Source organism: Protopterus annectens, chromosome 4.part0 (assembly GCF_019279795.1).
Source record: "Protopterus annectens isolate FY-2018-M chromosome 4.part0, PAN1.0, whole genome shotgun sequence".
NCBI lineage: Eukaryota > Metazoa > Chordata > Ceratodontiformes > Protopteridae > Protopterus > Protopterus annectens.
In genome coordinates this window covers 194,435,882-194,460,669 of record NC_056733.1, presented here as the reverse complement: position 1 = coordinate 194,460,669, position 24,788 = coordinate 194,435,882, and the positions used below count along the sequence as shown (strand labels likewise).

Sequence of the window (24,788 nt, the reverse complement as noted above, 5' to 3'; positions counted from 1 at the left end):
TGATGCATCACATAACTGTGGTGTTGCCTATTTTGATTAGCAGTTGTCCTGGAGAGAGTAGGGATCTGAAAAATGTCAGGGCATGCTGTACAGCTAGCATCTCTTTTTGTTTGATGTGCAGATGAATTTAACTTGGGCTCCAGTGGCCCCGGATGCATTTGCCATCCATGTGTGCTCCCCAGCCAGTCTGATGAGTCTGTGGTTAGGGTCTGGGCAGTGTGGGGTTGAGTAAAGGGCAGTCCCTTGTTGTGGTTGCACGCTGCTGCCCACCAAAGAAACTCTGTCATTACAGCCGAGTGACGTCTCCAGGCGTTTCTGCGGTTACTGCCTACTGTGCCTCTAGGCGTCAAATATTGCCTGTTCATATTTGTATTGATAATTCCAAAACCATGCTGCATACAAGGTATCAGAATATTTTATCTTGAAGCATACATGATGGCAAACAGTACTGTATTGCTATATGGCCTCTGTCAATAACTGTTTGTTAGAACTCTAAGGTAATAACTTCATTTTTAAAGGCTGAAGCCACACCCACTGGGAGTTAAAGGTACACACTCCAAAGGGCTGTACTGGAGGGAATGGGTATAATAGGATTGACGGTTACCAGGTCCTGAGAACGTTGGCACCAAAGACTTTTTAAGTACCAGTGAAGTTTCCTCATATGCATATAGAATTAGTAGGATGCATGAGGCCATGAACCCTAGCGCCTGCAGGATTATCCTTGTGGATAGCTGGGTGCTGGTGGCCAACAGAGTGAAGTAGGCTGTCAGAAAGGCTTGCTTTTCTGAAGTGAGGAATGCCATCTGAGATGCTGTATCCAAGCTTACTCCCAGGAATACAACCTGTTGACTGGGCACTAGTTTTGATTTGTTTTCATTGATGGTGTACCCCAGGGATGTCAGAAGGTTCTTTACAAATGGCAGGTGCTGTAACAGTGTTTCCTGACTGTCCGCCTGTATCAGGCAGTCGTCCAAGTATGGGCAAATTTGAATATTTCTCTGCCTGCAGTAAGCAATGGCTGGAGCCAGGCATTTTGTGAATACTCTGGGAGCAGTGGATAAGCTAAAGGTAAGTGCAGAGAACTGATAATGCATAGATCCGACCCTGAAATGTAGACATTTCCTGCAAGACTCCCTTATAGGGATGTGCAGATAAGCTTCTTTTAAGTCTAGGGTGACTAACCAGGCATCCTTAGCTAGCATAGGCAGAAGCTATTGCAGGGTGAGCATTTTGAATTTTGGTACCACCAGGAAGTTGTTGAGGATAGAAAGATCCAGGATAGGGCACCGAGAGCCCTCTTTTCTGGGTACCAGGAAAAGTCTGGAATAGAATCCTTGAGCTATCTGTTCCACCAGAACCAGATGAATAGCCCCGATAGAGAGCAGGGATAGGACTTGGTTTTGATCCTCTGCCCACTGGTTTGGAGGAAGATCTAGGAACCCTTTGGGGTTGGCAGAGAGTGGAAGTAGAATTTGTACCCCTGGGATACAATGTTGAGGACCCATCAGTCTTTGGTGATGGACATCCAGTTTTTTGCATGAAGGGCAAGTTTTCCTCCTAGGGGCACAAGTGGCTGGGCAGAGGTGGGAAGTGGAGTACAGAAGCCATTGTGAGGTTTTACCGAAGGGAGGTGGCTTAGCATTCCCTGCTTTGGGGGTGGGGGCACTCCATTGCTTAGATCTCTTCATACCCCTGAGACTGTAGTCTGGGTGGTCTGCTTCCCCTGGGTCTAGTTTGAGATGGCCTGGACAGGGCTGGAAAGGACCAGTGTTTCAAGGGCAATGCCTACTGAATCTAGGAGGCTGCTCTTGTAAGAATTCTTTAACTGACTGCATAGATTAAGCTTTTTCTTCCATCTTTTTAAAAACCTCTTCTGCTTTGGTGCCAGATTGTCCTTGTTCAAAGGAGCGTCTAATAACTTTGATTTGACACGGACTGGGAAGGTCTGCTCCTTAAGCCAAGCATGTCTTCTCAGTACAGAACCAGTGACTGCTGCCCTGCAAGATGCTTTCAGGTCGTCAAAGCCACACTGCAATGTATGCTTGCTGACTTGGCTTGCAGAATGTATAAGTTCCTGCAATTCTTTACTTTCTGCACAGTCTGTAAAAGTAGCTACTTTTTGCTTAATAAGTTCCATAATATGTTGCTGATACTTCAACATGTGAAACTGACAATTCAAGGCCCTAATGGCAAGAGTTGCAGAAGTATATACTTTCTTACCCCATCTGTCCAAAGCTCTGGAATCCCTGCCCGAAGGGGTGGGATTCTTAGCTATAGTTGCCTTGATACCTTTAGGCCCCTCAGAAATGATGTCTGGGTCAGCAGTAGGATTTTTGAAAAGGAATTTATGAGTCAGGTACTCTGTAGTACCCATCTGATTTCCTAAGAGCAGGGGGGTAAAGTATCAGGAGTAGACTGGATTCCATAAAGACAAACAACAACTTGCAGAATTGGGGGTACTGCTAAAGGTCTATGTTGTGACAAGTCTAGAAATTCCCTGAGTCTCTTTTTGGACTGAGGATAGTCTTGGCATTCCCAATGGAAATGCTCTCTTAAAGCATGCAAGGTTTCACCAAAAGAAAACTCCTCTGGAGGAGAGGCAGAGGGAATGGATTCCTCTGCATTTGAATCCTCATAAGCAGATAAGGGCATATCTTCATAATTAGAAACCTCAGAGTCATCAGAATCTTGGTCTATTGAAGCTGGGGCATTAACTCTTTCTCTTAGCAGGGGAAGGCTGACTTCCCCTAATCAGCATAATAAGGTCTTCTGCCATTCTAAGCATTTTATGATGTGGCAAGGGAGCAGGTGCTTGCGCTTTGGTCACTGGTTTTCTAGGTGTAATGCACACTCTTGGCCTTAGAAACTTGGTAGTTTTACACAGAACTGAAGTTGTCAGTTTGTATCAAACATCGGTAGTGCAAAGAACTTCCTCAGAAGCTGGAAGCCTGCTCAGCGACTCAGGACCCATCCAAGGTAGAAACATCTGCAGGTTCCATAGTCGAAGAAGAGTCTTGCGGCATACCGGACTACGAACGGGTCTTTGTAGAGGCCTGCGGATCCACTGAAGCAGGCAGCAGGGGCTGCGAAAGCATTTCACTGAGAACTGGCGAATTGGCGACTAGCTTAACGGAAGCGTCGTCGGCAGCTTTGGACCTGTGCGGTCTGTCTCTGTCTTTATCCTTATGTTTTTTCGGAATATCAGTAGTCGGATGGCTTACCGAAGCCAGTTCGGAATACGGAGAACGAGAACTAAAGTATTTAGTGACAATAAGGGCCCAACGATGAATGGTTCGGGCATTGAACAAGGCACAAAACCGACAGTGAGGTACATCGTTGTCTGGGCCTAAACAGGTGACACAGTATGAATGAAAATCTCGGTGTGGTATTTGCTTTCCAAGGGCAAGATAATTTTTAACTTTTTCTGACATTGGCTAGAGCAAGAAAAAAGGATCCCCAACGGGGTACTTAGCTTTAGAAGACTTCAGGATGATTCAATTCGTAAACGAAAACTCAGGTAGTGGCTGACCGGCACTCATGCAAACTACTTCTGCTTCGGGCTCCTCAGCAAGAAAGACTGATGTAATGGTGTTGGCTGCCTCTTTTTATACCCCTGACGACCTGACATCAGTCCTGTAGCAACAGCATCCAACGCAGAAATACTAAGTCTCTGGCATTCGGGCCGACTGAGGGCTACCTGCATGCAGATAACCCAAGTGTGATGACTGCAACAGCGAAACAAGAAGAACATCTGTACTATGTTTTTCGTGTTTCACTGTAGCAGTCATCACCTGTGGTAGGATTCCCAAAGCTGAGGAGATTGATGGTAGGATTAGTATGAGACCTAGGAATGGGTCAGCATGCCCTACAGAACTGCAGAGGCAAACCCTGCCCTAGCCTTAGAAAACAGAGGTAGGTGGCAATGCTTGGTAAAGGACAGAAGTCCAGGTGGCAGCTTCCAGGATGTCCCTGGTGGGGACTCCTCTGAGGAATGCTGTGGAAATGGAGGCTACCCTAGTGGAATCTGTTCAAATAGACCTAGGGTGGGTTTCCCATGCAAACTGTAGCAGAAATGGATACAGTGTGATATCCATTTGGAAATGGGCTTCCCCTCTGCCCCTAGGGCAAAGCTGACAACTAGTTGGTCTGTTTTCCTGAAGGGTTTAGTACGGTCCAGATAGTATCTGAGCTGTCTGTGCATGTCTAGTGAGTGCAGAATTCTTTTCCCCTTGTTTTGAGGATTAGGAAAGAAGGTGGGTAGATGTATGGCCTGGTTGAGAGTTACATTAGATACCACCTTGGGCAAAAAGGAAGGATTGGAGCTCAGGGAGACCCTGTCTGCATGGAAGATGATGAAGGCTCAATGGCCATCAGTGCCTGTAGCTCCAAAACCCTTCTGGCTGAGGTGATAGCTAAGAGAAAAGCAGTCTTCTAGGAGAGGTATCTTAGTTCTGCTGAAGCAGCAGGTTCAAAGGGTGGTAAAGTTAGTTTTTCCAAAACATAATTCAGGTCCCAGGCTGGAGTTGGTGGCCTTCTGGGAGGTCTGATATTAGAAGCCCCTCTGAGGAATTGTTTAATCAAAGGATGGGAAAACAGGGGCTTTTCTGTATCAAAATGAGCTGAAATGGCTGAGGAGTGGATCTTAATAGAGGAGAATGAGAGACCACTATTAAGTAGCTCCACTAGTTAGTCCAGGATAAGAGGGATGGAAGGTTGTGAGGTATTGCCCCCTCTGGATTGGCTCCAGTAGCAGAATCTTTGCCATTTTCCTGCATAAGATTTTCTGGTGCTGGGCCTTCTGGCCTCTGTGATAATGCACAGGATCTGTTTGCTTAACAAGGGCCCCTTGTTTGCCTTTAGAGTATTTGCCATGCTGATAGTTTGAGAGTCTACAAGTCTGGTTGCAGCATTCCCATGCCCCCCCCCCGCCCCAAGTTAAGAGGTCTGAGATCAAGGGAAGCTGCCTGGGAGGCTGCAAGGTCAGGCTATGCAGTAAGGGGTACCCAATGTCGTCTGGGCCAATCTGAAGCAATGAGGATGGCCTTTGGTCTCTCCCTCCATATTTTGAGCAGCACCTTGGGAATAAGAGGCAGAGGAGGGAATGCGTACACAAAGTGGGTGTTCCAGGGGAAGGTCAAGGAATCCACCTTCCATGCTAGGTGGTAACATTCCCTGGTACACAATTTTTTCAGCTGATGGTTGGGATGCGAGGCAAAGAGATCCACCTCCAGATTCCCCCATGCCTGAGTGATTTGCAAAAAGATTTTTCTGTGGAGCTGCCATTCGTGGGGGTCCTGTAAGTTTCTGCTTAAATGGTCTGCCAGGGTGTTGTTGACCCCTGGTAGGTATTTTGCTATCAGGTGTAGTCTCATAGAAAAGGCCGTCAGCCAGAGGTTCATGGCTAGCCTGCACAGAGGATAAGATTGGGTCCCTTCTTGTTTGCTGATGTACCACATTACTGTGGTGTTGTGTTTTGATGAGGAGAACCCCTGGCTTGAGATGGTGTTTGAAAGATGTCAGAGTCTTTTGTATTGCCATCATTTCCTTCTGGCTGATGTGTAAGAGAAGGTCCTGGGCATCCCAAAGACCTTGGGTGCACCTGCCTTCTAGGTTAGCACCCCAAGCTATTTCTGAGGCGTTGGTGGTAATGGTCTGCCTGGTTGGGCGGAGGGAGAAGGGAAGACCCTTGTTCAGGGCACAGGCCCCTGCCCACCAGAGAAACACGGCCCTTATACAGGGGGATCAGAGGTAGAGAGGTCTCTAGAGGTTGAGTGTGCTGACACCAAAGGTTCTTTAGGTACCACTGCTCATGTGGAACACGGCCAGAGGAATTAGAAGGATGCAAGATGCCATGTACCCCAAGGCTTGCAAGAACTTTCTCACAGTGAGGTGACTTCTGGAAGCCAGCTGGGAATAATAGAGAGGCAGGAAGCTCTCTTTTTCTGGAGATAGGTAGACCATTTGGGATGCAGTGTCCAGCAGTGCCCCCAAGAAAATGATCTTCCTGGATAGTGTTTGCCTTAATTTCTTCTCGTTGATGGTGTATCCTAAAGAGGTTAGGAGGGTTTTGACAAAAAGGAGGTCCTTGAGGAGCTTTTCTTTGCAATCTGCCTGAATGAGGCAGTCGTCCAGATAAGGGTAAATTTGTATATTTTTCTATCAGCAAAAGGCTATGGCCGGGGCGAAGCATTTGCTGAATACCCTGGGAGCAGAAGACAAGCCAAGGGATAGCACAGAGAAATGAAACTGTCGTGAGCCTGCTCTGAAGCGACGGAATTTCATGCAGGATTCCCTTATGGGGATGTGGAGGTAGGCATCTTTTAGATCTAGGGTAACTAACCAAGCATTTGTCAGCATAGGCAGCAGCTGCAGCAAAGTAGGCATTTTGAATTTGGGAACCACCAGGAAGGTGTTCAGAATGGATAGATCCAGGATGGGGCGCCAAGTGCTCTCTTTTCTGGGAACAAGGAATAGTCTGGAATAAAAGCCTTTACCCGTTTGATCTGATGGAGGCAGGTTCTACTGCCCCTTGCGATATGAGAGTTTGGACTTGTTTCACTGCTTCTGCCCACTGATTTGGAGGTAAGTCTGGGTACCCTCTTGGAAATGGCAGCTCGTTGAAGGAGAATTTGTATACCTGAGAAATGATCTTTAAGACCCATTGGTCCTTTGTTACAGAAAGCCAATTCTCTTTGCAGAGGGAGAGCCTCCCTCCTAGTTTTTGGTGAGTGAAAAGAGGGTAGAGGGGGGAGAGAGAGTCATTGAGAGTTTTTGCCATAGAGGGATGGCTTAGAACTCCCTGCCTTTGGAGTGGAAATGGTCCACTGTTTGTTTCTCTGTTGTCCCTGGGATAAGAGTCTGGGTGGTCTGTCCCTGTGGGGCTAACCTTGCTCCTGTCTGCAAGGTGCAGGAAAGGACCAGTGTTTTGAGGGAAAATTCCTGCTGAACTTAGGAGGTTGTACCTGAAGGAAATGTTAACTTGTTTGCATTGATTTTGCTTTGTCTTCCAACTTTTTAAGCAACTCTTTTGCTTTTACTCCAAACAAGCGGTCCTTATCCAAGGGTGCATCACATAATTTAGATTTGACATGATCAGGGAGAGGCTGTTCCTTCAACAATGCAGGTCTCCTAATGACAGATCCTGACACTGCTGCCCTGCTTGAAGCTTCTAGGGCATCATATCCACAGTGTAATGAGTTTAGCCAGTTGACAAGTAGAGTGCAGCAAATCTGCTAACTCTTTCGAATTGGCAGAGTCAGGAAAGCTAGAAATCTTTTGTTTTAATAGTTGAAAAGTATGTTGTTGATATTTTAACATGTGGAACTGACAGTTGAGTGCTCTGACAGCCAAGGTTGCAGAGGTGTATACTTTTTTACCCAATCTGTCCAGAGCTTTGGAGTCCTTTGTCAGGAGTAGGATTCTTTGCAGAACTAGCCTTGGGGTCTGCAGCAGGATTTCTGTACAGGTATTTGTGAGAATCTGGAACTCTGTAATACCTGTCAGGTTTCTGGGAGCAAGTGGGAGGGTGTCGGGAGTTAAGCTGGTATTCATGGAAGACATAATCAACCACCTCTAAGATAGGGGGGTGGCCAAGGGTCTGTGTTGGGGCAGGTCCAGAAACTCTCTTAGTCTCTTCTTAGACCGAGGGAAGTCCTGGGATTCCCAGAGGAAATCTTTCCTGAGGGTGTGAAGGGTTTCCCCAAAGGAGAGATCTTCTGGTGAGGAGGCAGAAGGAATGGATTCCTCTGCATGTGAATCCTGATAAACAGTAAGAGGTTGTTGTTCCTCTTCAAAATCTGAATAATCAGACTCCTCAGAATCCTGTTCTTTCAGTATTTCAGGGGAAGGGTCTCTTTTCCGTTTAGAGGTGCGGCCTGACTACCCCTGATAAGGGTGATAAAATCCTCTGCCATTTTAAGCATTTGAGCTCGGGGTGGTGGAGCAGAGGTAAAATGGTGGCTAAAGGTAGTTTTCTTAGGAGTGGCCTTGCCTCTAGGCCTAAGAGTATCCACTGGTTTGAGAGAAATGGTAGTCAAAGACATCTTTCTTTGTATAGATTCGGTAGTGCAAAAGACCTCCTTGGAAGCAGACCTAAACAAGGCAGAGACAACCAAAGGCTCGGAAGACGAAGAAGATTTTTGCGGCATTCCAGACTTCGAAAGGGTCTCAGTAGAGGCCTGCAAAGGTACTGAGTGGAGCATCAGGGGCTGCAAAGGCGCCTCACTGAATTCTAGAGAACTGACGACCTGCTTAGCGGTAGAGTCGTCGGAAGGCTTAGCCTTGTGTGGTCTGTCTTTAGCTTTATCCTTACGTTTTTAGGGAATGTCTACGGATTGCTGGCTAATGGACGCCATTTCAGAATGCGAACACAAAAGACAAAAATACCTGGCTACAAAAAGAGCTCTACGACGAATGGTTCTCGTATTAAAGAGGGCACAGAACAGGCAACGGGGGGACGTCCTGGTCTGGGCCTAAAGAAGTAACGCAGTATGAATGGAAGTCTTGGTGTGGTATTTGCTTTCCACATGCGAGACAATTGTTACCTTTTTCAGACATCGGTTAGTGCAAGAAAAAAGGATCCCCAGCGGGGTACTTAGCTTTAGACATTTTTAGCTGTAATTCGAACTCTGGTAGCGAACGACCACCACACAAGCAAATTGCTTCTGCTTCAGGCTCCACGGCAAGGAAGACTGATATAATGGCGTGGGCTGCCTTCTTTTATAGCACTGATGACCTGACGTCAGCCAGCAACCAATGGCAGCTGACGCAGAAAAACATAGACTCTGATATTCGGGCCGGCCGAGGGCTACCACAGCAGGGATAACCCACAAGCGATGACTGCAACAGTGAAACACAAAGAACATCTGGAGGTGGGGATCTTTAGAAAACGGAAGGAGCATGTTAAATAGAAATAACTTGAATTTGTAGAACCGATATATGCAGAATAATGTTCAGGAGGAACAGTGAGGTTTAAGAGGTGGAAACTGAGTACTTTATACAATGTTGGAGTGAATGACAATTATTATGTCTTGTAATACATATGCACTTATAGCACTGTCTATAAACAGATGGTAAATAAAGATGTTTACAAATGGGTAGAAAAACAGGGGCAAGGATTTTTTTCTGTACTTTGACTACAAATCAGGTGTATGGTTCAACAGATATGGCAGAAAGGTAAATACAATTAAAATTTAGAAACACTAACTTTAATATAAGCATACCTACCTTTCGAGTCACAACTCCAAACTGAACCCGACACCTATGACACTCCTCAGCATCCACCCAATCAGGGGCCTAGAAATAAAAAAAAAAAAGTGTAAATTAACAGTTCCAAAGGTCAAGTCCCTGTTTAATCATATATGCATACTACTACAGTAAAGTTTATGTCTGACATAAAATACTTTAATGACTGTACCATGACGGTTGTCAATTATGGAAAGATAGCTTGATGATTGTCAACGGATGTAAATACTTGAAATGTAACTTGAAAAGTTTGCTATGGACAGTTTCAACTGTGTCCAAGTTTGTTATACTCATTGGTCTTACTGTACACTACTATGAAAATAATTTAACTTGACTAACAACTGGTGTGACTAATTGCGCAAGTTACTGTTATGCTGTACTAACTGTAAATAACTGAATGTATGTTTCTCTGTTCCTACAGCCCAGGTTGTGGCTGAAAAGTATCAGTAGACAAGCCCCACACCTGGTCAACAAATATAAATAAATAAATCATACAGACATATGGACATATACAATGAAATGTGCTACCGTAAGGAGGGGAGAATGCTGTCCTCTGTTCTTAGCAATGAAAGATATCAGTAAATAACAGACCAAAATTACAGCAGTAGTGCGAATTCTGACAAAGGCTCAAGCAATCCCTTTGGGGGGGTAGAGGGATGGCAGAAATGCAACTGTGTTGCCTGGAGGGATGTTGTGTTTGGCTCACCAAGCCACCAATGGATAGAAAGTTTACATGCAAGTAGACAAAAGCATGCCCCTGCATCGGAAAGGCACTTTCTGCCTCTGCAGTACGAGTGTTACTTGTCCCTCAATGCAAGGAAGGTACTGAGGCTATCATACAATGCCCTCAGAGCCAGGATGCCAGCTGAAGACACACACACACAGCCACTATGGTTGCCTGAATGACAGCTCCTCTGAACTGCTCTTGCTCCATGGTTCTGGAAAACCACACCACTAGAAATAAATGGGGTCAAGTTCAGTTGTGAGGGAAACTTAATGGACTACAGACATGGGGCAAAACAGAACAAAAAATGACAGTGGTAATACATTTCTGTCACCATTCGGCACTAATCTGTGCAACTTGTGCATAAACTACAATGCTGACAATCACAGCACTCAAAATGTGGGATAGTGCTGCATCTTTCCTTAAAGAAATGCTTTACATAGACAGCTACTCATTAAAACACCACCACACAATTTTTAGGCAGTATCCTGGCACAGTAGTCTTTGAAATCAAGCATTCTTCTTCAGAGAGAAATTCTACAGCCAAAATTAACTCTCTCATTGTTTGATCTGTTGCCAGAGAAATCTTGATCCTAAGCATGGAGTGTCGCACAGCTGCTTTACAGTACCCAGCCTTGCTAAATTCTTTCACTCCCCATGCGAGGCATAATTAAAATCTAAAAGCACAGCTGCACTCAAGAGGAGAATGAATATAAAATAAACCACTTTAGAATTCCACTGACATGTACAGGTCAAGTGAACCTCGACTCTACATTTTTTCATACACCCTTCCATCTCTCATATACAACACTATTCTCCTTACTGCCTTCTCAAATTTGTTCTACTTACCGCATCCAGAAAACAGCATACATGTTGTCATTGACTGCTAATAACTGTACTAATAATTAGCAATCCAAGTAGCACCTGTTAGTTCTCTGATGTTTTAAGCTCTTCCACCAGTGTCTCAATGGAAATGTGTCCTTCCCAATCAGATTATCCTGCTCAATAAAATAATTTCCTGCAGAAATGCATCCATCCATAGATTCTGCATTTCCCAAGCCCAGTCTCTACTTTTTATATTTAAACCCAGCTCTACACTTTTGTGTTTTTCTTTCCTTGAAATATTCTTCAGCTTTTCCAAATCTATAATTTTCTTATCAGATTTCATTGTCATGGTAACACCATTTTCTTGTCACAGGTGCCGGATGTACTCCTTGCACATAGGCATTGTTACTACTAATTACAGGTTACTGCAAATAACATACATAGAAAAAAATAGTAAATTTTGACTATATTCTAATGAAAAATCCAACCTGCACCATTACACACAGAAACATGACTTGAAAATATACCACAATAGACAAAACTTATCCTACTAGCTAATGAAATATACTAATTCACATCATGTTAATTTGTTAAATGTTGACATCATTCCTGTCATTTGTAACAGTTAACTCAATCAGTTATTGTAGCGTAAACTGTATACTGCTCGGTAAGACTCCAAGGTTAAGAAATAAATTGGATGTCCAAATAAAAGGATATATCCTTGATGCCTTCCAAGATGACTGCACACTGATCATCAGGTCAATTTCAGTTCTAACATAAACTTGAGAAAAAAAGGCCAGAAACTTGTCAGTTGGGTAGAACTCACTCACTGGCTAAAAATCATAATGCAAACAGATGCCAACAAAGTAGAAATTTGGATAACCTGAGAAAAATTAAACTAGAAAAGAAGAGGAGGAAATTTTGGCTAGAAGAAACCTGCAGCTGTTCAGCAAACAGAAATTCACTTTTGAGTTTTGGTAAAGGATATGGCTTGCAATAATTTTGTGGAAAAAATAAATCAAATGTACTCAGAGGCAATTAAAATAAATGAAACACTGAATGTCTATACTAACTCAAAAGAAAAGACTGGAAAAAAACACAAGATGTGTAATTAGCTATGCAGACGAACTGATAAAACAGCAAACATCAGAGGATGAAATGAAAAAAAGGCTAGTTGAGTATGAGATTTTACAAGAACAGCAATTTCAAAATAATAGCAAAGTTACACAGAGCCTGCAGAGAAAACCCAAGCTATTCTGCTGTACCACAGAAACTGAAAAGAACAGACTACATTAAGTACCAAGCAAATGGAGTACTGCTCCACAAAATGATTTGTTAATTTGATACATCATGTGTACACTCCAAAACCTTATCACAAGAAAAACTCATATTAATAAAAAATGCAATCTTACCAACTGAGTTGATCCTGACAAAAAAGTATTAAAAATTGTGGACTGTGTGATCGTGGAAAATGATTATTCACTGTACAATCAGGCAAAAGAAAAACAACTTTATTGCAGAATATTCCAGTAAAAAAACAAACTTTAGAAAAACAATTAGGAGTGCTCAGTAGCCAAAATAGTCGGAATGCCTTAACGCAGTTTTATTAAAATACAAAATAAATAGCGTTTTCGCTACTGCATACATGTAGCTTCCTCAGAGGCTAAAAACACAGAAAAGGCGCCAACCAGTCTTTATACTATAGGCTGCCTAATTAAAATCAGCTGTTATTCATGAAACATCACTTCCTTAAGGTTACAAAATATTTTCTTAAAAAAATCCTGAAAATCTATCCTAAAAAATTTTTAACAATTATCAACAATAGTATATCATGTCCTTATGTTAATGATAAATCCTTAAAAATAAGTGCATTTATAATAAAATAAAGTAACATATTTTGTGAAGCACAAAATACTGTTTTTGCAAAATGTTATAATACTTTCTTTAAAATGTTATAATACTTTCTTTAAAAATTAGTTTAACAAATTTGACAAAGTGTATATGCTTTACACACCAGGTTAAACATTCTGATCACATCCAATTCATAAGTGGATTCATATTACAGTTCTAGTTAGTCAGTAGTAAGCCTTATATTTTAGCACAGGGCTATATTGCAGCTTTCGTTTAAACCTGGCATATTGAAGGCATCCAATTTAAGCTGCCAGTGTAATTCTAAAATTTCTAATAATAAGGAAGTAGGTCCTCCCCTAATGGATTTCTGTTTACAGTCAATGCCCATAAAGACAAAGCTGTGTCCATGGTTAGATTCCACATGTTTGCGCATTCTCAGTTTTTGTTTCTGATGGCATATATATGCTGATATATGCGCTCTGAATTTTCTGTCAGTCTTTCCGACATAAAATGCCGGACAGCATACACAGAGAGCGACATATATAACAGATTTTGTGTCACAGTTTATTTTGTAGTTAATCCAAAATTTTCGTTGGCCTATGCTAAAGGAACTACGGATTCACATGGCACCAATTACAGGACCCACAAGTGAAACACCCTTTTGTTTTTTGGAGACCTTGATTTAATGCATTTGTTTGTAACAATTCTTTAATATTGCTACCTCTCCTAAATGTCACTCTTGGTCTATTGCCTAATTTCTCAACTAAAAAAGAATTATTAGTAATAAAGTACCAATTCTTGGCAATAATATCTGATAGTTCTTTAGAGTTCAAATTGAAGACAGTGGAGAAAGACAGAGAAAAGTCACACCTAGGTTCCTCCATCACAGTACCAGAGCTAAGTCCTGTTTCTGTCACTTCTATTACAACACCTTGTTCACTTGGAGTTCTATTACAGTCACTAAGTATTAAAGGGCAAATTATTCCATTCCTTCTCTTGTTGGAAACTTCTAGAGTTATTTCCTCTATCAGTGAAAGTGGATAACCTCTATCCAGGAAAAAATCAGTGAGGGTGGTACATTCTTCCTCAAAATCTTTGAGTTCACTACACATTCTGACCGCCCTAACCAGTTGACCTTTGATGATTGCTTTTTTTAATTTATGTGGGTGGGCACTTGTGCAGTGTAGGAATGAATTGATGTAAGTATCCTTACGAAAAATAGATGAAATAAATCTATGATTCCTTATATCCTTTTTCAATTTCACATCTAAGTAGTCCATCTCACAGGTGTCAAACTTAGAAGTAAACCTAAGGAATTCTGTTGTATCATTAAAGTAATCTATCAAAAGACGTGCCTCATTTTCATTGCCCTTGAACAAAATGAAAATGTCGTCAAGGAATCTAGTGTAGTGGCATATTCTGTCCTTCCATAATGAGTGGTTCAGGACAAATTTCCTCTCCCAGTGTGCCATGAACAGGTTCGCCACTATGGCACCACATGGAGAGCCCATGGCAGCCCTGTTTCTGAATATAGTAGTCTCTTCCAAAAACAAAAGTTAGAGGATAGAACTATATCTAAAGTTCGTAATGTTATTAATCTCCTCTTTTGGAGCCTTTAGTTCAGTCAGTAACAATTCCAACCACTCAATAGCCTCCAAATGTGGTATTGAAGTGTATAAACAACGTCGACTGTTAGAAAGTGTACTCACTGTCAAATTGGATGTTGTTAATACTTCCTAAAAACTCCATGAGTCTTTACATATACTTGGAATGCATTCCAAGTATTTATTTAACAAAAATCTATGTACTTGGCTGCTGGGTATGAAATAGAGACCTTCCATCGACCAGAGCCCTCATCGGTGGTCCCAAGATTCTTGTGAATCTTGGGTATACTAAACATGACGGCGTCCTTGGTTGAAGTAATGTTAATGTATTCATAGTTTCATGGTCTATTCTTCCTTCGATGAATAGGTCCTAAGTAACCCTTTCTCTGTGCACAAATATTCATTTCATTGAGGGATGAATGGTTATATGCAGGTGTATCCAAAATCGTTGACATTTTTTCATTGTACAACCCATATTCAAAGACAACAAGCCCCCCTCCTTTGTCTGGTTTCATAACCCTGACACAGGATTCTTTGAGTTGGTTAAGGGCCTGCAGCTGGTCTTTTGAGATGTTAAAAATACTTTTTCTTTTATCTAAATGTCTAATATCTAGTTCACATGCGTTTTCAAAGATACGTAAAGGGGGATTAAAAATGCTCGGAAGTTTCAAAGCACTTCTTTCTTCTTTAATAGTGTTATTAAATAGGAGCTTTAAATTAAGCTTCCTCACAAAGCATTTAAGATCGATAAGTACTTTAACTACATCAAAATATTTAGATGGAACAAAGTTGTACCCTAAAGAAAGCAGTTCAACCAATTCTGGTTCCAAAACAAGTGATGAAAAATTATAGATAGTGAAGTCACCTTTCTTGTTCTTCACAATATTGGGGTAGTTAGAAGTGTCTAAAGGAAGTATTTGGGCATTCAGTTCTTCCACTTCTTGTTCTTTTTCCTCCCCTGCTCTTGGTTCGGGGCTTTCCCTAAAAAATGCTGATTATCATTTTTCAAATGAGCAACATTTGTAGGTTGCATCTCTTGCCCTCCTGTTTTATTCTTATTCCTATTGCTTCTTCTAACTACAAATAACTTCTACTAACAACTGGAATGTAGTTAGAAGAAGCAATAGGAATAAGAATAAAACAGGAGGGCAAGAGATGCAACCTACAAATGTTGCTCATTTGAAAAATGATAATCAGCATTTTTTAGGGAAAGCCCCCAACCAAGAGCAGGGGAGGAAAAAGAACAAGAAGTGGAAGAACTGAATGCCCAAATACTTCCTTTAGACACTTCTAACTACCCCAATATTGTGAAGAACAAGAAAGGTGACTTCACTATCTATAATTTTTCATCACTTGTTTTGGAACCAGAATTGGTTGAACTGCTTTCTTTAGGGTACAACTTTGTTCCATCTAAATATTTTGATGTAGTTAAAGTACTTATCGATCTTAAATGCTTTGTGAGGAAGCTTAATTTAAAGCTCCTATTTAATAACACTATTAAAGAAGAAAGAAGTGCTTTGAAACTTCCGAGCATTTTTAATTCCCCTTTACATGTAGGTCTACGTATCTTTGAAAACGCATGTGAACTAGATATTAGACATTTAGATAAAAGAAAGGGGGTTACGAAAAGTATTTTTAACATCTCAAAAGACCAGCTGCAGGCCCTTAACCAACTCAAAGAATCCTGTGTCAGGGTTATGAAACCAGACAAAGGAGGGGGGCTTGTTGTCTTTGAATATGGGTTGTACAATGAAAAAATGTCAACGATTTTGGATACACCTGCATATAACCATTCATCCCTCAATGAAATGAATATTTGTGCACAGAGGACAAAGGGTTACTTTAGGGACCTATTCATCGAAGGAAGAATAGACCATGAAACTTATGAATACATTAACATTACTCAACCAAGGACGCCCGTCATGTTTGGTATACCCAAGATTCACAAGAATCTTGGGGACCCACCGATGAGGGCTCTGGTCGATGGAAGGTCCTCTATTTCATACCCAGCAGCCAAGTACATAGATTTTTTGTTAAATAAATACTTGGAATGCATTCCAAGTATATGTAAAGACTCATGGAGTTTTTTAGGAAGTATTAACAACATCCAATTTGACAGTGAGTACAATTTCCTAACAGTCGACGTTGTCGACTTATACACTTCAATACCACATTTGGAGGCTATTGAGTGGTTGGAATTGTTACTGACTGAACTAAAGGCTCCAAAAGAGGAGATTAATAACATTACGGAACTTTTAGATATAGTTCTATCCTCTAACTTTTTTGTTTTTGGAAGAGACTACTATATTCAGAAACAGGGCGTTGCCATGGGCTCTCCATGTGGTGCCATAGTGGCGAACCTGTTCATGGCACACTGGGAGAGGAAATTTGTCCTGAACCACTCATTATGGAAGGACAGAATATGCCACTACACTAGATTCCTTGACGACATTTTCATTTTGTTCAAGGGCAATGAAAATGAGGCACGTCTTTTGATAGATTACTTTAATGATACAACAGAATTCCTTAGGTTTACTTCTAAGTTTGACACCTGTGAGATGGACTACTTAGATGTGAAATTGAAAAAGGATATAAGGAATCATAGATTTATTTCATCTATTTTTCGTAAGGATACTTACATCAATTCATTCCTACACTACACAAGTGCCCACCCACATAAATTAAAAAAAGCAATCATCAAAGGTCAACTGGTTAGGGCGGTCAGAATGTGTAGTGAACTCAAAGATTTTGAGGAAGAATGTACCACCCTCACTGATTTTTTCCTGGATAGAGGTTATCCACTTTCACTGATAGAGGAAATAACTCTAGAAGTTTCCAACAAGAGAAGGAATGGAATAATTTGCCCTTTAATACTTAGTGACTGTAATAGAACTCCAAGTGAACAAGGTGTTGTAATAGAAGTGACAGAAACAGGACTTAGCTCTGGTACTGTGATGGAGGAACCTAGGTGTGACTTTTCTCTGTCTTTCTCCACTGTCTTCAATTTGAACTCTAAAGAACTATCAGATATTATTGCCAAGAATTGGTACTTTATTACTAATAATTCTTTTTTAGTTGAGAAATTAGGCAATAGACCAAGAGTGACATTTAGGAGAGGTAGCAATATTAAAGAATTGTTACAAACAAATGCATTAAATCAAGGTCTCCAAAAAACAAAAGGGTGTTTCACTTGTGGGTCCTGTAATTGGTGCCATGTCGTGAAATCCGGTAGTTCCTTTAGCATAGGCCAACGAAAATTTTGGATTAACTACAAAATAAACTGTGACACAAAATCTGTTATATATGTCGCTCTCTGTGTATGCTGTCCGGCATTTTATGTCGGAAAGACTGACAGAAAATTCAGAGAGCGCATATATCAGCATATATATGCCATCAGAAACAAAAAAACTGAGAATGCGCTTGCCAAACATGTGGAATCTAACCATGGACACAGCTTTGTCTTTATGGGCATTGACTGTAAACAGAAATCCATTAGGGGAGGACCTACTTCCTTATTATTAGAAATTTTAGAATTACACTGGCAGCTTAAATTGGATGCCTTCAATATGCCAGGTTTAAACGAAAGCTGCAATATAGCCCCTGTGCTAAAATATAAGGCTTACTTACGCTGACTAACTAGAACTGTAATATGAATCCACTTATGAATTGGATGTGATCAGAATGTTTAACCTGGTGTGTGTGCGCATATACACTTTGTCAAATTTGTTAAACTAATTTTTTTAAAGAAAGTATTATAACATTTTTAAAGAAAGTATTATAACATTTTTGCACAAAAAACAGTATTTTGTGCTTCACAAAATATGTTACTTTATTTTATTATAAATGCACTTATTTTTAAGGATTTATCATTAACATAAGGACATGATATACTATTGTTGATAATTGTTAAAAAATTTTTAGGATAGATTTTCAGGATTTTTTTAAGAAAATATTTTGTAACCTTAAGGAAGTGATGTTTCATGAATAACAGCTGATTTTAATTAGGCAGCCTATAGTATAAAGACTGGTTGGCGCCTTTTCTGTGTTTTTAGCCTCTGAGGAAGCTACATGTATGCAGTAGCGAAAACGCTATTTATTTTGTATTTCAATAAAACTGCGTTAAGGCATTCCGACTATTTTGGCTACTGAGCACTCCTAATTGTTTTTCTAATTATTGCAGAATATTGAGACAAGTGTGAAATTCAAGCTGTCTTATCCGGCTATCCTGAGGATTTCTTTCTAATGGATCAAAGTGATTTATGATGCAAAACAGGCTAAGGATGAAATGCAAAAGTTTACCAAAGAGTGAACCAGCAAAGAGAAGGGGAGTCTGCTTCTCATTTTTCTGACAGTAAAAGCCCACAGAGAGACTTTGCTGGTGAAACCTTTTTCACTGCTCCAAAGAACAAAGCCTCAGACAAAGAAACAATTGCGGGAGCTGAACAGAAGAAACAGGAATACCCTGGACTTGAATGAGGCACAGGTGTTGGGATACATAGATTATCAGGAAGAAGACAGGCAACACTGAAATTACTGAATAAAGGAAAGAATAAAAACCATTGATCCAGGTAGGTATAGGGAAAGACGTGAAATATGGCTTTGTAAGAAACATGGTCAAGAACTGGAATTCTGTTGACTTTGCTAAACTTGGAGGGAACTGTAATGCACATACCCAAAATTAATGCCATTAATATTTAGAAAGAGGCTGAAGGGAAGTCAACAATGTAAAACTGTTTTGTTCATATTTTTATAAAAATATTTATGCTGTAGAATGCATGTTACATTACAAATCAGTTTTGCATTGTATGCAGTCAGTAGTATTTAAATGTGGGCACATTTTAAATGTGAGATGGGGGAGTCTTATCAGTGACTGCTGTATATGTTAAAGCAATCAAGTGCTTTTGTTTAGTTGCACAATGTACAGGCTTTATACTGTAGCAAAAAAAGAAAGGCAGCTTAGAAGCAAGCTAATGTTAATATGATCCTGGACTCTTGGTGGGGGTGGAGCGTACTGATATATGCTGAATTTAGTAACTTCCCTTGTTTTTTCAAGGGTGTATGTCTAACATTATGTCCTTGGCTTATGCAGTAGATAAGAGTTTAAGTACACGTTTGAAAAATAAACAAAATGATGAAAGACATGGAAAATGGTAGCTTTCTTGCATCTACACAGTTATTAGCTTCTTAGGGGAGACAAGTCACCTGCACGTACAGGTAGTTGGCTAGAGGAAATCTGTACATTGTGTTTAAAGTGAAATTTACAAAGACTACATCATGCATCTGCAAAGTTGTAAGCTTTTCTTTTCTTATTACAGACTGCTTTTACTTGGACATGAGCTGCCTTGAGGTGCAAGCAATTAATCTTAAAAGCTGTGGGCACCCTGTGTTCAGAAAAATGTAAAATGTAAAGATACAATAACAAGCAGTTCATGAAAAATAAAAGTTTGAAAGTGTGGAAGTGAATAAAGTACAGTTTTGTACCTACCATAAATGTAGATGTTCGAGTGTATACACTGCTGCAGTCATTACACTTGGGGTTATCCTGCTGTCAGGCGGCTCCCCAGTCGGCCTGAGTTCCAAAGTCTTGGTCTGGCGTCAGTTGCTGTCGCCTCCTCCTCCCTGACGTCAGTGCAACAGGGGTATAGAAGATGCAGCCGACATCATTTTCTTCAGTTTTTCTTGCCCCAGATGTCAGGTGCCTCTAAATAGGTAGGCAATTCCAATTGCAAATAAAACAGACATAAGAAAAGCAAACCACAACTTACAGCTACCAGCAAATACTCCCCATAGGTAGTAAAGGGTAGAAGACATAGGTACGTACCAGCCAGTACGAGGGGAAGGTGGGAGGGTAACCTGGACTGCAGCAGTGTATACACTCGAACATCTACATTTATGGTAGGTACAAAACTGTACTATGTTCATCGTGTTATACTGCTGCAGTCATTACACTTGGGTAGAATCCTAAAGTTGAGGTAGGGTGGCTGGTTCTATAAGGCATTAGGGGTGGCTATAAGGCCCTGCAGCACTGCAGTGGCGAAGCCAGCTCTGGATTTAGAGTATAGAGGCAGATGGTAATGCTTGGTGAAGGTATGTACAGAACTCCAAGTTGCTGCTTCCAAAATATCCTTGGGTAGGTACTCCCCCTGAGGTAGGCAGTTGAAGTGGCTGTTGACCTGATGGAGTGAGATCTAATGCTGCTGGGTACAGGTTTTCCATAGTATGTGTAGCAGAAATGTATACAATGTCCTACTCATTTTGAAATAGTCTGTTTTGAAATGGCGTTTCCCTGTGCTCCTGCAGCATATGCTACCAATAATTGCTCAGATTTTCTGAAAGCTTTGGTTTTGTCCAAGTAGAAGCGTAACTGCCTGTGAATGTCCAAAGAATGCAGTAGTCTCTCCCCTTTATTCTGTGGTTTAGGATAAAAAGTTGGCAGGTGAATAGTTTAGTTTAGATCCACAATGGATACCACCTTTGGCATAAATGTAGGGTTAGTTCTTAAAGACACCCTGTCCTGGTGGAAAATGAGGAAAGGTTCTACTGCCATTAGTGCCTGCGATTCTGAAACTCTTCGTGCTGATGTTATTGCCAGGAGCAGAGCAGTTTTCCAAGAGATGTATTTTAATTCTGCTGTGTTAGCTGGCTCAAAAGGAGGTAAAGTTAATTTTTCCAAAACAAAGTTGAGGTCCCAAGTTGGAGTAGGTGCTCTACGGGGTGGTCTTATGTTTTTTGCCCCTCTGAGGTACTGTTTTAACAGAGGATTAGAGAAAATTGGTGGATCCGTGTTGTAATGAGCAGAGATGGCAGAGGCATGGATCTTGATGGATGAGAAGGAGGCGCCTTTGTCCAGCATCTCAGTTAAGTATTGTACTATCTGAGGAATGTTTGGGACAAGAGGGTCAAGGCTGTGAGCTTGGTTCCAGGCACAGAATCTCTTCCATTTATCCGAATAGACTTTCCTGGTACTAGGCCTTCTGGCCTCCAGAATGACATCCATAACAGCTTTGGAGAGAGTCTTTGCTTGCTTGACTAAGGAATCTTCCATGCAGCTAGGTTTAAGGTCTTTAGCTGGCTGTGTAGTATTTGATTGTTGTGCTGAGTCAGCAGATGTGGGATATGAGGCAAAATCCAGGGTGGTTCTTGTGCTAAGTTCCTTAAGATTGGGTACCAGTGCTGGCTTGGCCAGTCTGGTGCAATCAGGATCATCTTTGGCTCTTCTTGCCTGGCTTTTATGAGTACCTTTGGCAGGAGAGGTAGTGGTGGGAAAGCGTATACTTGTAGGTTCTCCCAGCTGAATGAGAGGGCATCCACTTTCCATGCTTGTGGATGGTAACTCCTTGTGCAGAATTTTTGTAGCTGGCAGTTTTTTGGGGATGCAAACATATCTATGTCCGGGCTCCACCATTTCTGCATTATCATTCTGAATATTTATGGATTCAATTCCCATTCGTGGGGATCCATGATGTTTCTGCTTAAGTCATCTGCCAGTGTGTTTTTCTCTCCTGGCAGGAATTGTGCTTGCAGATGAACTTGAAGGTTTATAGCGGTGTTCCACAAAGTCATGGCTTGTCTGCATAGGTTGTAGGAGTGAGTTCCCCCTTGCTTGTTTATGTACCACATAACTGTGGTGTTGTCCGTCTTTAGCAGTAGTTGTCCTGGATGCAGCAGGTCCTTGAAAGCTGTAAAGACATTTTGTACAGCTAGCATCTCTTTTTGATTGATGTGAAGATGCCTTTGTTCTGCGGGCCACGTGCCCTGAATACATTTGCCTGCCATGTGTGCACCCCAGGCGCAATCTGATGCATCTGTTGTCAGTGTTTGCCTGGTTGTGGGTTGTGTAAAAGGCTGTCCCTTGTTGAGGTGACAAGCCTGAGCCCACCATTGAAACTCCTGTTGAAGACAAGGGATTAGTGGTATAACTGTTTCCAAACTTTGACAGTGTTGAGACCATACATTCTTTAGGTACCATTGTAGTTTCCTCATATGCAGTCTGGCATATGGAATCAGTAGTATGCAGGATGCCATGTAACCCAAGGCCTGCAGAATTTTTCTTGCAGGGAGTTGGGTCTGTGCTGCCATCAACTGAAAGTATTGAGTCAGATGTCCTTGCGTGTCTGGCGTGAGATAATCCATCTGGGCCGTTGTGTTCAAGCTGGTATGCAGGAATATAATCTCTTGTGAGGGCACTAGTTTTGATTTCTTTTCATTTACTGTGTACCCTAGGCAACTTAACTTTTTTACAAACGCCAGATGCTTTAGAAGAATGTCCTTGCTCTCTGCTTGAATCAGGCAGTCGTCCAGGTACGGGTAAATATGAATTCCTTTCTGTCTGCAAAATGCAATCACTGGTGCCAGGCACCTTGTGAAGACCCTGGGTGCAGTAGATAAGCCAAAGGGCAGTGCAAAGAATTGCTAGTGCATTAAACCTGCTAAGAATCTAAGGTATCTTCTGCAGTTTTGTCTGATGGGGACATGCAGGTATGCCTCCTTGAGGTCCAAAGTCACAAGCCAAGCTTTCTTGCCCAGCATGGGAAGAAGCTGCTGTAATGTCAACATTTTGAATTTCGGAACATCCAGGTAAGTGTTTAGAGATGAAAGATCCAGAATGGACCTCCATGCTTTGTCCTTTCTGGGTACCATAGAGAGTCTTGAGTAAAATCCTTGTCCTTGCTCCTGTGATGGTACCTTTTGAATAGCTCTCATATCCATGAGTGCTGTAATTTGTTTTTGAGCCTCTGCCCATTGATTTGGTGGCAGATTTGGCATTCCTTTTAACCTTGGCAGAGTGTGAAAGTGGAACCTGTAACCTTGAAATACAATGTTGAGAACCCATTTGTCTTTGGTGATCATTTGCCAATTGTGGTAGAAGAGTGCCAGTTTTCCTCCCAAGGGGGCTGGCAAGAGAGATTTGTTTGGCAGTTGTAGTGGGAAGTCACTGGAGCTGCTTTTTATATGGTTAGAGCCATTCTTCCCCTTCTTTCTGGCCTGATGCAACCCATTGTCGAGGCCTGTAAGGACCTTGTGTTTGACCTCTACCTCTTAGACGTCTGTATCTTCCCCTTTGAGGTCTGTCTGTAATTGGAAAGGACCAGTTCTTAGTTGGCCAGTTTCTGCTAAATCTAGGAGGCTGAACCTGTAAGAAATCTTCACCGTTTACAAAGATTTTGCCTTATCCTCCATTTTCTTTAATACCTCTTCTGCCTTAACTCCAAACAATACATCCTGCTGCAAAGGTGCATCCAATAATTTTGCTTTAACATGATCTGGTAACGTATGTTCTTTTAGCCAAGCATGTCTTCTAATGACAGAGCCTGTAACTGCTGCTCTGCAGGAGGCCTCTAGAGAATCAAAACCACATTGCAAAGTATGCTTTCCCACTTGTTCAGCTGCATGCAATAAATCCTGCATTTCTTTAAAATGAGGAGGATCTGATTCTGGAAGCATTTTTGTTTTAACTGAGACAGTAAAAAATGCTGATATTTTAGCATGTGAAACTGGCAATCTAAGGCTCTCATTGCTAAAGTTGTAGTATCTGTCAGGTTTAACAGGGGATGGAGGTAAGGAATCAGGATTTAAGCTGGATTCAGTATACACATCATCCACAATATCTAACACTGGCGGAATAGCAAGAGGTCTGTGTTGAGGTAATAAAAGGATGTCTCTGAGCCTTTTCTTGGATTCTGAGTAATCCTGGCCTTCCCAGTGGAAATGCTCCCTCATGGTAGGTAGGGTTTCCCCAAAGGAGTAGTCCTCAGGCGGAGAGGCTGATGGAATTAATTCCTCAGCATCAGAATCCTCATAAGGGGGTAAAGAATATCCTAGGTCTGAGGATGAGTCAGAAGAGATGGACACCTGGACGGATGAGTCATAGTCTGCATCCTGTCTAGGCCTTTTATCAGGAGGGGGATGGGACCCCCTGATCAGTGTAATTAGGTCTTCAGCCATTTTGAGCATTTGTTTCTTAGGCATGGAGGCCTGTCCTGGAGAAAGATGTACTTGTTTCTTTGATTTTAAAGGAGGCTTAGACTTAGCTGAGGGTTTAATGCTCAACTGAGTTGGTCTGAAGACACCCTCTGAAGCTGTGGGTTGCTCAGCTACTCCGGATCCCTCTGAAAGGTTACTTTCAGTAGGCTGAATAACTTGTGTGTCCGAAGGCCCAGCCATCTCCACGTGGAAGTCAGAGGTGGCCTGTAATTCTACAGAAGCGGTCGTCAGGGGCTGCGAAGGTGCCTCGCTGAAAACCGGAGAACCGGCGACTGGCCTAGAAGAGGCTTCATCAGTTTTGGGCCTCGGATGCCTATCCTCGTCTTTGAGCTTTTTGTGTATTCCGGTCGACGGAAGTTCCGACGGCATGGTATAATTGAATTTTCTACCAAAATAATGTCAGGCGAAATCAAACAGACGTTTAATAATGCGCTTGTTAAACCTAGCACAAAACCGACAACCAGTGACGTCGTGGTCTGGGCCTAGGCATGGGATACAATAGGAATGGAAATCCTTATGAGGTATTTGCTTCCCACAAGAAATACAGTTATTAACTTT

General features: G+C 41.7%; 1 protein-coding gene across 1 annotated transcript in view; it reads right to left on the bottom strand.

Moving 5' to 3' along the window:
* Positions 1-24,788, bottom strand: part of HGS (hepatocyte growth factor-regulated tyrosine kinase substrate) — a 2,162,662-nt gene that overhangs the window by 1,211,674 nt on the left and 926,200 nt on the right. The window contains exon 7 of the mRNA XM_044069724.1: positions 9,226-9,294. Within this exon, the coding sequence (XP_043925659.1) occupies positions 9,226-9,294 (69 nt within the window). The remainder of the gene's footprint in view (positions 1-9,225; positions 9,295-24,788) is intronic.